The sequence below is a fragment of the Musca autumnalis genome, unplaced genomic scaffold, assembly GCF_047663935.1.
Source record: "Musca autumnalis isolate F117 unplaced genomic scaffold, ASM4766393v1 scaffold_2, whole genome shotgun sequence".
NCBI classification, from domain to species: domain Eukaryota; kingdom Metazoa; phylum Arthropoda; class Insecta; order Diptera; family Muscidae; genus Musca; species Musca autumnalis.
In genome coordinates, this window is record NW_027411755.1 from 95491564 (window position 1) to 95506381 (window position 14818).

General features: G+C 31.9%; 1 protein-coding gene across 30 annotated transcripts in view; it reads right to left on the minus strand.

Annotated features, from left to right (window-relative positions):
* Nhe3 (Na[+]/H[+] hydrogen exchanger 3) overlaps positions 1-14818 on the minus strand; it is a 58598-nt gene that overhangs the window by 38524 nt on the left and 5256 nt on the right. For 3 of the 30 annotated variants that reach the window (XR_012410328.1, XM_073968559.1, XM_073968558.1), the window contains exons 6-13: positions 14394-14702; positions 14210-14321; positions 13990-14143; positions 13880-13931; positions 10902-11017; positions 9518-9626; positions 8675-8815; positions 7767-7873 (exon numbers count right to left, since the gene is read on the minus strand). Coding sequence is in view for 20 of the 30 variants with exons in the window: in XM_073968559.1 (XP_073824660.1) it covers positions 7805-7873; positions 8675-8815; positions 9518-9626; positions 10902-11017; positions 13880-13931; positions 13990-14143; positions 14210-14321; positions 14394-14702 (1062 nt within the window). In the remaining 10 variants the exon portion in view is untranslated. Of the gene's footprint in view, positions 1-7522; positions 7612-7766; positions 7874-8674; positions 8816-9517; positions 9627-10901; positions 11018-13618; positions 13652-13879; positions 13932-13989; positions 14144-14209; positions 14322-14393; positions 14703-14818 lie in introns of those variants that run through there. The other 27 variants (XR_012410330.1, XM_073968554.1, XM_073968549.1 and 24 more) reach the window with 15 other exon arrangements.

Sequence of the window (14818 nt, forward strand, 5' to 3'; positions counted from 1 at the left end):
GACTTTAGCCAGGTTTCTGAAATACCAATAACTTTTAACAAAGACCCAGATAAAATAGATTTTAACTCATTAAATTTGATAGAATTATAAGACGGCCTCATACTTTGGCAATTAATGTGTGCTACATTGAACTTGTTACTCAAAGGTCTTAAAATCGACTTCAAGTAACAGTTATTACTAACAACAGGACCTAAATTATTATCAAAAGACATCAAAATTTAATAATGTAATTGAATTGGGGAACCAACTAATAATCCTTAAAACAATACAATATATCATTAATATACGATGTTACAGCTGATCATTATTATTAAATATTGTGTATTATTTATCAATTATTTCTCAATTAATATTTCAAACTGTTATTTTGTTGTTATTTTCACCATATTTTTGATACACAAAATTAATTAATCATGCAAATAATCAACAATTGTTAAGAAAATGTTTTTCCTTCCAATTTTACTTCATGTTTCTTCGAAAATATTCACTGCAACTGAAAATAACTGGTTGCTGAAAAATAGCCGGTTCGTCAACTGAGATTCGCAACTTCAGTTGAAGGTTGTCATACATAAAGTAATGACAACTGACAATATTTTGTGAACGCATAGAACTTAAAGTTTGAAAATGGAATTAGAACCAAGGTTGAGAAGTAGGGTTGATATAAGGAGATATTTTTGTTACGAAAAGTACTAAATTGTACTATATTTGGTATAATTTGGATTTGGTTGAACGGATACAGCTGCAATCATAAAATTTCGAATTAAGTACTATATAGTACTAAATTTGATATAGCGTGTAAGTCTAGAGCTGGAAATTCGGTATTATAGTCGCTGTCTGTAGGGTTGAGATATGGAGTTGGTTATTGGTATACATACGTAATATAAGTGTACGAGAAGTACTACATTTAGCATAGGGTGTACGAATATAGTTAGAATTCTGAATGTTATGTTAGTGTCAGTGTTGATGTGTAGAGTTGAGATATTGATGTGGTTTGGAAATACGAAACGTAAGTATACGAAAAGAACTAAATTTCGTAGTAGTAGTAGTAGGGACAGAACTGAATTTCTTAAATTTGGTATGTAGGTCGCTTTTGGTGTATAGGGTGTTGGAAATTAATACTAAAGGTACTAAACATTTAATATTGGATAGAGTTAAAATTCTAAATGTTTGTGTTTGGGTCTCTGATGGTGTGTAGGGTTGAGATATGGAGTTTGTGATGGAAATACATACGTATTATTAGGGAACGAAACGTAAATGGTACTCAATTTGTTATTGGTTGTACTCTTATCATCTGTATTCTGAATTTTGGGTATAAGGGTCGGTGTTGGTTTGTAAGGTTGAGATAAGGATGTGGTTTAGGAAACACATACCAAAGGTATACGAAAAGTACTAAATCGTACTATATTTAGTACTGGGGCAGGGACAGAATTGGAACTCTTAAATTTGCTTTTAGAATAACTGTGGGTATTGATAGTTGGAGGTGACTTAGGAAATAAGTAGTATGAAAAATACTGGAATGTTACAATTCGGTATTGGGATAAAAGTTGGTGCTTAGAATGGAGATTATGAGAAGGTTTTCAAATTCATACTTATGAGTATGTATACGAAAAGTACTAACAACATAGTACTATAATTGTTACTGGGGAAACAAAAATGTGAAATTTGGTGTTAGAATTGCGGTTGGGATATAGAGTTTATGTAAGTAGCTTATTTTTGAAACTTACACTATGTTCACGAAGAGTATTAAATTTTGTACCATTTGGTACGGAAATTTAGTGTTTGGGTCGGTCTTGTTGGTGTTTAGAGTTTAGATAAGTGCTATTTTAATGGGTACGAAATTCTGAAATTTTGTATGAGGGCATGAGAAATCCTACTATAAGGCAATGAAATGTAGAAATATTTTGTAAAAACATGTTACTAAATTTGGTATTAGATGTACGAATGAAGGTGGTTGTTTTATAAAGTCGTACTATTAGAGTACGGAATGTAGCAAATGGTATTAATTTTGATATTTGGCTACGGAATAGAAGAAAAATTCTTAAATTTATTTTCAGGGTCACTATTGATGTGTAGGGTTGAGATAAGTAAACATGAGATAATAAATACTAGTAAACATGAAGCGCTGGTATTGAATAAACAGGTAAATCGACGTTTTATAATTTTAGAAGAATTGGCTTGTCAGTATACCAATGGTTACACATTGATGACATAATGGAAGTCTGTGATATTTCCTATACACAAAAAGGGTGACTATAGTATAGAAAATAACTATAGAAGAATTTCGCTAATTAATTCAAATGCCATATTTTTTATATGAATCTTGTATAATCCAATAAAACAGTGAGTAGACGAGAATGAAATATTAAACGAATACCAAGCAGGCCTCAGATCTGGACATTCTACGGTAGACAACCTTTATAATATCTCGTCAATAGTGCACTTTAAGCATAATGAAAGGAAAAAAGTCTGTACCTTTTTTATTGATTTCTTAGCCGCTTTTAACATGATCCACCATATGGGAATATCAATAAAAATTGTTATTCTGATTGAGAATATCTACAGAAGTACAAGTATGGACGGGTAAAGAGTCGTCTGAGAGTTTCAACATTTATACAAGAGTGCGTCAACGATGTATATTGTCGCCTTTATTGCTTACTCTACACCTAAACGATCTACATAACCACTTACAAGGCTATTGATGAGCCTTATGTACGCGTTTTATTACGCATACGCATAAGGCTCACACCAATAGCTCAAATCCGGGAAAAGGGCATTCAAAAACATAATAAAGAGATCCATGCGGAACACCACTCCTCACAGGTAGAATAGAGCTGTATCTATTATCAACACATACCAGCTGTCTCCTATCAACCAGATAAAAGGCAATAAGTGAACACGTGCTACTAGAAAAATTAAACAAGTGATGCAACTTTTGAACCAATTTAACACGTTCGCGGACGCAAAAAAAAGAACTCAGAGAGGTGCAAAAAATGACACCCATTTTTTTCGAAATTAGCTTTTTTGCATTCATTAATTAGTTATTAATATTATTATAATTTTTTATTTATTATATTTTGGATATTGATGAAATTAGTCGTATTATGTACATTAATGACAAAAATATACGATTGTATACAAGTAAATGACTAAAAACTGTCATTGCATATGAATGCATAGCATTCACGTCACCATGAAAATGAACGCTATAGCATTCACGTCCGCGAACGTGTTAATATGATTATTGTGATTCAAGTCATCTTTAGTGTAAAAAAGTATTTACAAAAATACAAACTATATTACATTCGAATAGGAATCGAAAGAACAGTTTCGACTGTCTTAGAGAAAACAACCTTTTTCTGGACAAAAATAAAACATACGTTTTTAAGTCACATGTCGATAATACATCATTTAGCGTAAATGGTACGCCGCCAATTATGGAAGTTAATTATCTAAAATACCTAGGACTGACTTTACAAAGCAATCTTTCATGGGATACTCACATACAACAATTAAAAAATAAAATACCTGGAGTATTAGGACTTCTGTATAAATTCAAAAACAAATTTAGTTTTGAAACTAAAAATCTTATTTACGAAGCATTGTTTCAAAGTAACCTTACTTATTTGACTCTAATATATGGATACAGAAATAGTGTTGAATTGAAATTGTCGGAAATCCTCCAATCTGATATCCAACCACTTCGCTGTACAAAGAAGTGTTTACATCTGTCTTACCACTGTATAGCAGTTATAAAATGCAGTTGTTAATGTATGTGTACAAATGTGTGAACAATATTGGTTTTCATTCTATTTAATTTTTAGTGAATCAAAATGTTTTTAATACCAGAAATAACACAAACTTAAATGTAGCAAGGTGTAGACTTGGGTTAACAAAGCAGAAGGTTTTGTATGTAGGATGTTATGAGTTTAATAAATTACGCTAGGCTATACGAAATGTAACTCGAATTTCTGAATGTAAAAATAATATAAAAAACTATCTATTTAAAGAATTAGATGCAATTTTAATCAATTTCAGTTATAAAAAATAAAGCTAAAAATGTCATATTTTGTCTTTCAAGTACCAATAATGTTTACTAGCCCAATTTTAGCCTCTCTAATGTCTATATGACGCTGAGAAAACAATGTAATTAGATTACTGTCTATTAGGTACTTATAAGATAAATTGAATTAAAAAAGAATTCATTCGGGACAGGTACAAAATTATAAATTTGCATAAAGAGAACACTTTAACCCTACTATGGAAAACATCTCAATGGTCTATTTTATATTTTGGAAGATCTATTCCACTTAATATAACAAAAAACCAGTAAGGAAAGGATCAAAGTCGGGCGTGGCCGACTATATGATACCCTACACCACTGTGAATATGTAAAATATAAATCGGAGGTATATCCAAATCTGAACCGATTTTGATATAATTTGGCACATTTATTTCCAGACCGAATTCAGTCACACATTCCAAATTTCATCGAAATCGGAAATATATAGCGTGTATGGTACAGAAAATACGTGAAATCGGCCGAAAATATATATGGGAGCTATATCCAAATCTGAACCGATTTCTATATAATTTGGCACACTTATTTCTAGACCAAATTCAGTCAAACGTTCCAAATTTCATTAAAATCGGACGTATATAGCGCGATTGGTGCAGCACATACGTGAAATCGGGCGAACATATACATGGGAGCTATATCCAAATCTGAACCGATTTCGATATAATTTGGCACATTTATTTTTAGACCAAATTCAGTCACATTCTTCCAAATTTCATCGAAATCGGACATATATAGAGTGTGTGGTACAGAAAATACGTGAAATCGGCTGAAAATATATATGGGAGCTATATCCAAATCTGACCCGATTTCTATATAATTTGGCACACTTATTTGTAGACCGAATTCAGTCACACATTCAAAATTTAATCAAAATTGGACGTATATAGCATGTTTGGTGCAGCAAATACGTGAAATCGGGCGAAAATATATATGGGAGCTATATCCAAATCTGAACCGATTTTCACCAAAAGCAATAGCGTTCTTCCTATGGCAAAAAAAGTGGTAGTCCCCAATTTTCAGCTGAATCGGACAAAAAATTCGACCTGTACGTTGCGAACAAAAATACATGGACAGACGGACAGACGGACGGACATGCATAAATCGACTCAGAAAGTGATTATATGTATATCCCCAAAAGGAACTATGGGTCTATTTCGTTTCCTTTTGTATGTTACATACAAATGCACAAAGACATAATACCCCTTACCACTGTGTGGTGTAGGGTATAATAATATCTGATAAACAAATAACAGCAAACCACATGTAAACCGTACAATGATACCTAGCGAACAAAATAAAAGCCTGATATCCATAATAGTTTCCGAGAAATTGCTGTTTCCTAATCCAGAAATTAAACCAGTAAGGAAAGGATCAAAGTCGGGCGGGGCCGACTATATGATCGGAGCTATATCCAGATCTTAACCGATTTCGATATAATTTGGCACATTTATTTCCAGACCGAATTCAGTCACATATTCAAAATATCATTGAAATCGGACTTATATAGCGTGTTCGTGCTGTTTCCGGCCGAAAATATATTTGGGAGCTATATCCCAATCTGAACCGATTTCGATATAATTTGGCACATTTATTTCTAGACGGAATTCAGTCAAACATTCCAAATTTCATTAAAATCGGACGTATATAGCGTGTTTGGTGCAGCAAATACGTGAAATCAGTCGAAAATATATATGGGAGCTATCTATATATCTAATGCTGAACTAATAAAATAGTTGTTTTAAAATATTAAAACAACAACAATGGGATTAAGCCAGACTATTTTGAAAAAACAAAATTGCAAACGCTATCCCAATAAAAAAACGCCACAATGCTTCTAATTGAAGACACTGGCACGACGTGTGTTGTTTTTGCTGTAAAGCAGACCAACCAAATTTTTGGTGTGTGCATTCGTTGAAATTCGACGACACATACTAGTGGAAGAGGTTTGAATTGTTTTCGCAGACACTTTCGTCGGAGTTGTATGAGGTTGCCAAGGAAAAACTTCTCATTGAACTTTTTTCTTTGCTTACCTTTATACTTCGAGCTGACGAGTTTCTTGTTGAAGAAGTTATTGAAAAATAACTTCGGTGGAGAATATCCACAAACAAGGGAAACAAGGGAACTGATGAGATCCAGCGGCGTGGATCGAAACTATAGTATTCCCTGCCTTACCCCTTGGCGAACAATGCCAAATCTTTTCCACTAATAAAATAGTTGTTTTAAAATATTAAAACAACAACAATGGGATTAAGCCAGACTATTTAAAAAAAAAATGCAAACGCTATCCCAATAAAAAAAAAACGCCACAATGCTTCTATGCTGAACCGATTTTTATATAATTTGGGACACTTATTTCTAGACCGAATTCAGTCAAACATTCCAAATTTCATCAAAATCGGATGTATATACATAGCGTGTTTGGTGCAGCAAATACGTAAAATCGGGCGAAAATATATATGGGAGCTATATCCAAATCTGAACCGATTTCGATATAATTTGGCACACTTCTTTGTAGACCGAATTCAGTCACATATTTCAAATTTCATCGAAATCGGACATATATAGCGTGTGTGGTACAGAAAAGACGTGAAATTTGCCGAAAATATATATGAGAGCTATATCCAAATCTGAACCGATTTCGATATAATTTGGCACACTTCTTTGTAGACCGAATTCAGTCACACGTTCAAAATTTCATCAAAATTTGACGTATATAGCGTGTTTGGTGCAGCAAATACTTGAAATCGGGTGAAAATATATATGGGAGCTATATCCAAATCTGAACCGATTTTCACCAAAAGCAATAGCGTTCTTCCTATGGCTAAAAAAATTGTAGTCCCCAATTTTCAGTTGAATCGGACAAAAAATGCGACCTGTACGTTGCGAACAAAAATACATGGACAGCGGACGGACATGCATAAATCGACTCTGAAAGTGATTATAAGTATATCCCCAAAAGGAACTATGGGTCTGTTTCGTTTCCTTTTGTATGTTACATACAAATACACAAAGACATAATACCCCTTACCACAGTGTGGTGTAGGGTATAAAAAGTACATTTTCCAAAAAAACATACAATATTTGTTTCAGAACGACACACCGCTCACAGGTACAAGTTAACCTAAATTCGAACTGGGCCCGAATTGATAGTACGATCCCCACCACATAACCTGCATAGAATGGAACCACCATCGTCCCGATTCTTTATGTACGCAGCCAGAACATGTTGCAGAATTTTTGAATTTTGATTCAGAGAGAGAAAACTCTGAAAACGGACATTTTACACAAATCGAAATATTTATCTTGCTACAAGAGCAACAGTGACTGTCATGTAAAATATCAAGATTACAAATTCTGCCGGGTTTTGTCTCATAAAACAATCGTTTTCAAAAACAATGCAACAATACCGAAAATATTTATATTCACAGTAAAAGGCTTAAAAAATTGTTTAAAAATCCAATTTTTTTTAATTGATAACAAATAAAAACAAATATTTCCACCGAGGTAAAATTTTAAATTGTAATTGAGGTAAACTAGCCTCGATAATATGAACAAATTATATCCATTTCGTTCCATATTAGCACAATATTAAAATATGAAAAAAATACAAAGAACACAAGAGTAAATTTTAATTCCACCCTACAAATTTGTTTCATTTATATATTAAATTTTAATAATGAAAACCAACCTTTTTCATCTTGTTTCGTTACGGTAAAATTTGATGTCTTACATAAAGTTGTTTGTTACCACACTGAGATCAGCAATGATTTGATTAGTTTCAGTCAATATGTTCGACTTGAAATATGTTGTTGTAGTTGGATTAGTAAGATAGTATATTTGTGTAATAATAAAGTTGTTGTTGGTAAGCAAGCCATGATGATGAAATCATTAGTGATAATGTTTTGGGGTCAAATTTTAGATTGGTATTGTTTGTTATGTTTCGTTAGTTCATTGCAATAATTAGAAAATAAATCCACAAGTTAGAACGAGAACAGAGAACACAAATTACATTTATGGAAAAGAAGAAGAAAAAAGAAGAGTTAAACAAATGGTTATTTGGTTTGATAAGTCTTTTAATTTATTGTTTCAGATTACAACAACATGCAACAAATATTCTGTGTTATAGGAAAGATTGTTTTTTTTTTTTAAATAAGTTATATACATACATATTTACAATATTTAGGAGGATAATTATCAATAGATAACGAAATAACCAAAATTAAAAACCACTTAAGAAATAGAAAACTCAAGAATACTGACATTGCCAATATAAAATAAAGTAACGAAATATAAAAACAAATTATAAAAAAAGTTAATTATAAAGATAAGTACATAAGTATTTTATGTGTAAGTACATATGTACCAAGTACATAATGGTATCAATTATTCTTTGGTATGCGTTTCAAAGTGTTCAATGACTAGTACTGGTTGGTTCGGTATTATATTTTAGTAGAAGTAATTGTTGAAATATGAAGTTCATTAAGATTTGATTTTTTTATTCAATTAAAGTGTAGAGAATGAATTGTTTTAACATCAATCACAGTTCCTGTAACTAGCAAAGGTACTACGATTATTTGCCACAAACAGTATACTTACACGATTGATCGAGTTGCGACGCGGATCACCAGAACCCAATGTAGCTGAGCCGCCACCACCGCTTCCACTTCGATTGCGACTTAAATCACTGTCGTCGATGCATATGTCAGAATCTGAATCTGTACGCCGCAAATCACCATCCTAGTGTGAGTGTTTTGCGATGATTTACATGAATATGAATAAATTATACAAAATGGAAATGGTGTTTGTATTAGTAATGCATAAATGTATAAAGAATATTATATAAAATGCAATAAATGTAAATATGAAACAATATGTACTTAAAGTCAAAGTTTTGCACGTGGTGTTCTAAGGCTACAAAACAGAATCTTTGCGCAACAGTAGCTATGGGTATGGATGTATTCTAAAGGAGTTACGAGCAGTCTTGAGATTATCCCAAGTAGAGATAACTGGAACCAAAGTAACCCCCTCTGGACCGTTTGGCTTTCTATACAGACGGTTCCAAGAACGACTGTAGTGAATTCTTCGCGAATAGGAAAACTGAAGAATTGATAAAAAGTCTGTATGCTGATATCTTTGAACTGGTGGCTATCATTGTGGATAGCCAAGCGGCTCTTAAAGCCATCAAATCCTTTAGCATCAAATCTAAGGCCACAGAGCAGCATTGGAAAAACTAACAAATGCTTTCCGACTAGAATTGTATAAATCTAGTTCATAGCTCGCTGTCCTAGTTCAAAAAAGTGTGAGTAACGTCACACAACTAACGTGTGATGTTACGTATCTTTTTGCATTCTTTGCTTTTCCCTGCAGAGTCTATATGAAGGCAATGCAAACAGCATTATCTAGTGAAGATAAATATCTATATAAATATACAAAAATTACCTGTGTCAACTGTTCAGTTGTGGTTAAAAGGCGAGCCACTGGATTGCAACAAACGGGTAATGTTTCTAACAATGTTGGCCTCGAGTGTGTTAATAACGGCTTCATATACCTAAAAAGTAATTAATGCTTTTAGGTTATTTACTAAATATAATACGGCATTATCAAATAAAATTTTAGTTAGCTAGTTAATATTACATGCATAAATGAAAAATTAAATGATTTTGCAATTGATTCAATTGGTGCTCATTAGTGTGATTCTTCAACTCATTTATAATATGCTTATAAGTAAGGTAATTGACTATATTTTTCGGTAAGTTAGCGACCAAAAAAAGTAGTCGGAAACATAGTTCTACCAATAGCATGAGTGCTGTCAACTTTTATTTGAACTTTTCATTCATATTTATGGGTTTTAAATTTGTCGTTTTTTTGTCGGTAACTAAAAAAATGAGTTAGAGAATATCACTACATAAATTAAATAAAATTTTAAATAAAGTAAATTGTAGATATATACAGAACATGGAATAAATATGTATTTGATAACAAAATGTTGATGATGGTCAGTTTTCAAGAGTTCTACACAGTCTTTAAATTATTTTTAATGCACAATGCTGTAGTAAAAGTATGTTTGATCTTAAAAATTATATTAATAGAACTCATGGCACAATAATTTACAAGATTGATTTGAAAAAGTTAGGAAAATATGGCCTTGTGCTGCTAATATGAATACAAAACATGTTGTATTGTTTGATTTTTTACCATTCTATAAATTTGAATAAAACCGCGAAAAATGAATAAAAGGTATATGTATTTCGTGAGAAGGTTATGAGAAATTTTAATATAACTGAATTTAAGTATACTAACCCCCATTATTACAAGTCTTTTTTTGCTATAGTTTGGATTTTCCTAACAGATTAATAAAGGTTCCGTTTAACTTAAAGTTAAAAGTGATTATTTATTAACTTTCAAAGAGGACCTTCTTGGCATTAACTCTTAATGTAAAAATTATATTTTAATGCCTGGAAATTGGTTTATTTTGCCTTTTCAAAATACATCCAATAGTAAAAGAAAACATATAATAATGACTATTATTGTGTAATTATGAAGATAACCTTCTGCAAACAAATAAATACAAATTATTTATATATGTATGTTTTTCCGCGTCATAACGTACTTATGCTATTTTGAATATTACACGTTCAATTGCACAAATAAATAATTTATCAAAATCTACATTTTTGAAATGAGTTTGTCTTTGTTAATGTGCAGTTTTATCATTAATATCATGTATGATGATATTAATGATAAATGATGATATTAGCAATACACACAAATATCCCCCTAGTCAGAAGCTGTCCTTATTTTATTGTAACATGATAGAACTTACTTTGTATCAAAGCTACCCCACAGCCTGGCAAGAACGGCCTTTTCGTTACGTCTGGTGCTGCCGGAATTACCACCATTATTCTCAATATCACCACAGTCCTGCAAATAAGTTTGAGACTATTTTTAAATATTTTATTTATTCTTAACGAAACAACTACAAACAATTTAGCACATTAATTGCATAGCGAACATTAAAAATATGTTATAAAAGATAATAATTAATAAAAATTGCATTATACGTTATCACAGACTTATCTTCGGCAGGAGGAGTCAAATGTCAACCTCACAGGGATGTGCTTAGTATTGATGTTTTTTTTTTTTTTTAATAATAACATAATGTTATTAAGCTCTTAACACTAAATAGATAATGTATGTTCATGCATGTGTTACTACGGTGTATCATTCTTCCCATATTGTGTTATAATAAAAATCGTAAGCTACTATATATGAATTCTAGGGAAATTTCAAACTTTCTACACAGAAATCAAAATGTCGAATTGCAAAAGGCTCTGTTGAAAATTGCATATAAATTCTCAAAAATTTGAAAAATCGGGAATTACTAAAGCTTCTTTCCCGTACTTTTTAATAGTAAAACTCGTAAAAGAGAGAACTGCAAAAAATTTCTTCTCACACACATTTTTTTTGAAATAGTTCGGGAACGGTGAAATGGAAAATACGTCAAAAAACTGGAACAAATGTCAAAGTCGGCGTATCAGCCAATCAGACGCCGGCAACCATGTTACTATTTTTTTACTTGCCCAAATTTGTCGTGTAGAAAGTTGTTAAAGAGCCATTTTTGTTTAAAGAGAAGTGAACATTTTACAACTTTTTTTGTGTACGGGAACGCTTTTTCGGGTAAAATGTGTAAAAGTGGTAAAAATTGTAAAAACTTTTTAGTTCTGGAACAAAGCTTATATAAGTTAAGACGACATCACAATTAAGGACTTAACATTGTGTTTATATTGTGCTAAATAACAATGAATACCTCAACCAAACGAAAGCACACGATGTTGCATATAGTGTACGTGTGTTTTTTTTTTTGTCTTCCCAATGCTCATGAGCATTACTGTCCTATATTGATGCTATTACCGATTACCTATGAACATTTGTAGCATGTAGGGGTTTATTTAATAATTTGCAATCGTTTTAAATCATTTGGCAACCCGTTTTATAACCGCGCCACCCGAACCAAAAATGAGTTATTTAAGAGTTTAAGATTTAGGAGAAGGATTTGCGGTGGATGCGCCTGGTAGAAGAACAAAAAAAATTCCTCATTGGAACACTGATTTTGAATGATTATGAAAAGCCTAAGGTGTTAAGGAGAATTGACACAGGATCTTAAAAAAAAACTATTTCTTGAACAAATTCCTTAAAACTAGGTATGTTTTCGTAATGGTTACATGCTTTTGGGAAATTTTGAGAAAAAAAAACGAGTATAACGTTGTCACGAAAATTTATATCCATGGTTTCATAAGCAAACTTACGATTTTCATATCATCTTATTAAGTTTTTTGTTTCAACCTAATGTGGTATTACTTTTAAATCTACTGTGAAATTTGTACTGTATAGCACGTAAACTTCAGTTTATTTATATATTTCATTTTTATGAAAAACACGGTACGTTTATTTCATAGTATATCTGACTAAATACAAAATGTCGCTTTATGAATGAATTGAATTTAGGCAAAAGTATAATCTTCAGTCGAAGTAGTCTTATAGATAATGAAAATAGATTAAAGAATAAAACAGAATGAATGTTTTGCTTTCTTTGAGGACCAAAAATGAAAATAATTAATATAAAACTATGTAGAGTGTAGTCTCGATAATCCGGACAACGCGGTAATCCGGGCACTAAAATTGTAAGGATTATGGAGACATTTTCTACTCGATAATCCGGACTTCACTATTTTTTACACTTAAATATTTTTACTTGTATATTTCATTTAAGGTTTCAGTTTTAGCAATTACAATTTAAAAAGTATTATTTTAGGCCTTCCTCGAGTGATTTTATCCATATTCTGTAATCCGGGTAATTCGATATTTCGGACACCGCCGAAACTTGAGGGTTACTTGTAGGTTACTTTCCTAGCAAGAACTTTCTCAGAGAGTAATGAGTTTTTATTCTCTTTTGCAAGAAAAATGTAAAAAGTAAAAAGACACCTTCCTTGCAAAAACTTCCAAGCAATCAGCTGATATGGCAAAACACAGCAATTTGGCGGCCATTAAAGGAACCAAAGCAAGCAAAAATGTTATATTTTATTAAAAATAAAGAAGAAAAAGACCCAAAAAAGAGATTTTCCATTTCGCAACTTTGTTTTCCAACCAAAAAACAAAACAATTAGGCTTGCTATTTCGATAATGACTGTTTTCATTTGCACAAACATAAATCCACAGATTAAAAACAGATAATTGATTGTTTTCAGGAAGAAGAAGAGTTGCAAGTGGTTGCAAGAAGAAATTTGTCCAGCAAGAATTTGCAAACTCTCAGTAAAAGAACTGTCAAAATGTCTCTCGAGACAATTGGTACAAATTGTTACAAATATTAGGGTAACCAGACAAACCTATTATTGTCGCTTTGCTTTGTTGGCAAAGCGAACTTCAACGCAACACACAAAACACTCATTCTATTTAGTCTTAACATGCCGAAAGTGAATATTTAATGATAAGTCAATAATCTAAACATAAAATGTAGATTTAATGTGGGTTATTTACACATACCATATTTGTTGTATTTTCCATTGAATTGTAGACCTTTCATAGTAATATAAATTAAACAAAATTTAAGAACAAAATACAATTTGTTTAAAAAATTGCAAGTGTGAACATATTGACAGCAAGTAAACAAAACCACAAACAAAAATAATTATAAATTGGCATAAAAAGGGAAATAATTGATGCTCAGCTTGATATATACAGTTTTTGTCACAAATAGGAAAACAAAAAGAAAAAACAACAATAATATGAAATGCAACTACTCACACTGCGCACTTGATAGTTATTCAGCTGCTCGATTTCCTCGTCTACGCCCACTCTGGAAAAGAAGAAACCCAAATTAAATCCGCAAATTAAGGGGGGCTGTGATTACATACGGTATTTGAAGCCAATTAAGGAAAAAGTTTGCAGCACCACCTTGAATAACAACTGTGAAAATTACAATTAGAGATGTTGCAGTCAACATCGTCTGTCTAGCCTCTGATAATGTATTACGTATAGCCAATGCAAAGGACATGGCACCACGCAAACCTAAAAAAGATTCATAGTTCTTAAAAGATCCGCAAAATATTATAATAAATGATTTTTATAAAATACCTGCAAAGAATAACATGTGTTGAAAATTTGTTGATATTTTCGGTTTACGGTTTAAGTTCAACAACCATGACAGTGGATAAATGTTCACAGCTCGACCAATTGCCGCACATATCTGAAATAGTTGTGGTAAATAAAAAAACATTAATGTTAATGTAATACACAAGATAAATATAAAAGTACTTACAAATCCAGTTATGATAAATACGGCATCGAAATGATGTTTTGGAAATGTGAACATGGAAACTCCAATGTATGAGAATATAAAATTCTCTGCTAAAAAGTTCAACAGTTCAAAGATTTCCTTCGTACGAGTCCGTGAATTTTCCGACAAATTATTGAAAGTGTAATGAGCCTGACATATTCCACAGAACAAGACGGCAACAACACCAGTGAGTTCGGATGCCTCTGCTATTAAAAATGTACTATACGACATCAAAACAAAAAGCGCCGACTCCAAAAGTGGAAAATCTCGGACGCGAGTAAATTTGGTCAAGTGTTGAATGAGTTAAGGATTAAAACTTTGGCAATATAAGAAATATTAAATAAAACAAAAGCTTCAGAATGCAATATTAACAAGCGACGATGATGGTTAAGCCTAACATAGTTTTA